At 40.8% G+C, this 1051-nt stretch overlaps 1 protein-coding gene across 1 annotated transcript in view; it reads right to left on the bottom strand.

Moving 5' to 3' along the window:
* The window catches only part of LOC101854311, a gene marked incomplete at its 3' end in the record, with an annotated part of 35484 nt that overhangs the window by 27389 nt on the left and 7044 nt on the right, over positions 1 to 1051 (bottom strand). The window contains 1 exon segment of the mRNA XM_005092724.3: positions 882 to 1000. Coding sequence (XP_005092781.2) covers positions 882 to 1000 — 119 coding nt within the window.

Here is a 1051-nt window from a genome sequence, read left to right on the forward strand (position 1 = left end):
GGGGGGGGGGTATGTGTGTGTTATATTTAGTAATGTCTGTGGTGTAATCGCTAAGCTATTAATGTAGAGTGTTCTATGCCCCCAGCAGCATAAATTAAGATCATTAAAGAGGTGGGCTTTGCGCCTGCCAACCCACGCTAAGAAAGTTACATTGCCCTGGCATACAGACCGAGATACTCGATACAATTTATTTTTTCCTACATCACCATCATCATCATCATCATCATCATCATCATCATCATCATCATCAGAAATAGCATTTGTATAGCGCTCTATGCACTTTACAATCTATGTTTCAAAAATACCCAAAGTAGACTTGATTGCTTTCTGAAACAATATCAACTTCCTGTGCAAGCAGCCATTTTATAGGCGCTGAAACACTTACATACTGATATTTTGCTGCCTTTGGCCAAATACCCCTTTCACATTTGAGTGAAGTGAGGGGAAATCCGTATAAAGTGCCTTTCCCGACGAAACAACGTCGGGCCTAAGCCTAGAACCTCAGAACGCGCAACCTCACGTTTATGAGTCTGGTAACCTAACCACTAGACTAGCAACACCACATCCATTCCACACATTCATTGTTAGTCTCGATGTGAGAGACCAGAGCAGCCCGCCCCCTGTATGATTTGAAATGTGTTGATGGAAGCCTGAAAGTAATATTCTAAATTTACAACAAGTCTCTACCCTTGAAATTTTGAGAAACAAGGAAAGTTGTTTCAGATTCCAATCTTTTTACTCAACTCACAAATAAATGAAGCATTATTATGTCAACATGAAGAGACACATTCTATACATTTATTTTTGAATTTTCAAAGAAAACAAGTCGGCATTGAGAAAAAGGTGGAAATGAAAAAAAAAAAAAAGTTGTGAAAGCTTACATGAAACCTCCCTGCCCGGGGCGAAAATATCGAATTTCCAAAGTGTCTTCGCAGTTGCCACTTGAGCCGGCGATTTTAAAGCTGTCAAACTTGAGACGAATGCTCTCGTCTTCGGGGGCCTAGATGATTGGTGTGTGTGTGTGTGTGTGTGTGTGTGTGTGTGTGTGTGC

Source organism: Aplysia californica, unplaced genomic scaffold (assembly GCF_000002075.1).
Source record: "Aplysia californica isolate F4 #8 unplaced genomic scaffold, AplCal3.0 scaffold00051, whole genome shotgun sequence".
In the NCBI taxonomy this organism is placed as follows: domain Eukaryota; kingdom Metazoa; phylum Mollusca; class Gastropoda; order Aplysiida; family Aplysiidae; genus Aplysia; species Aplysia californica.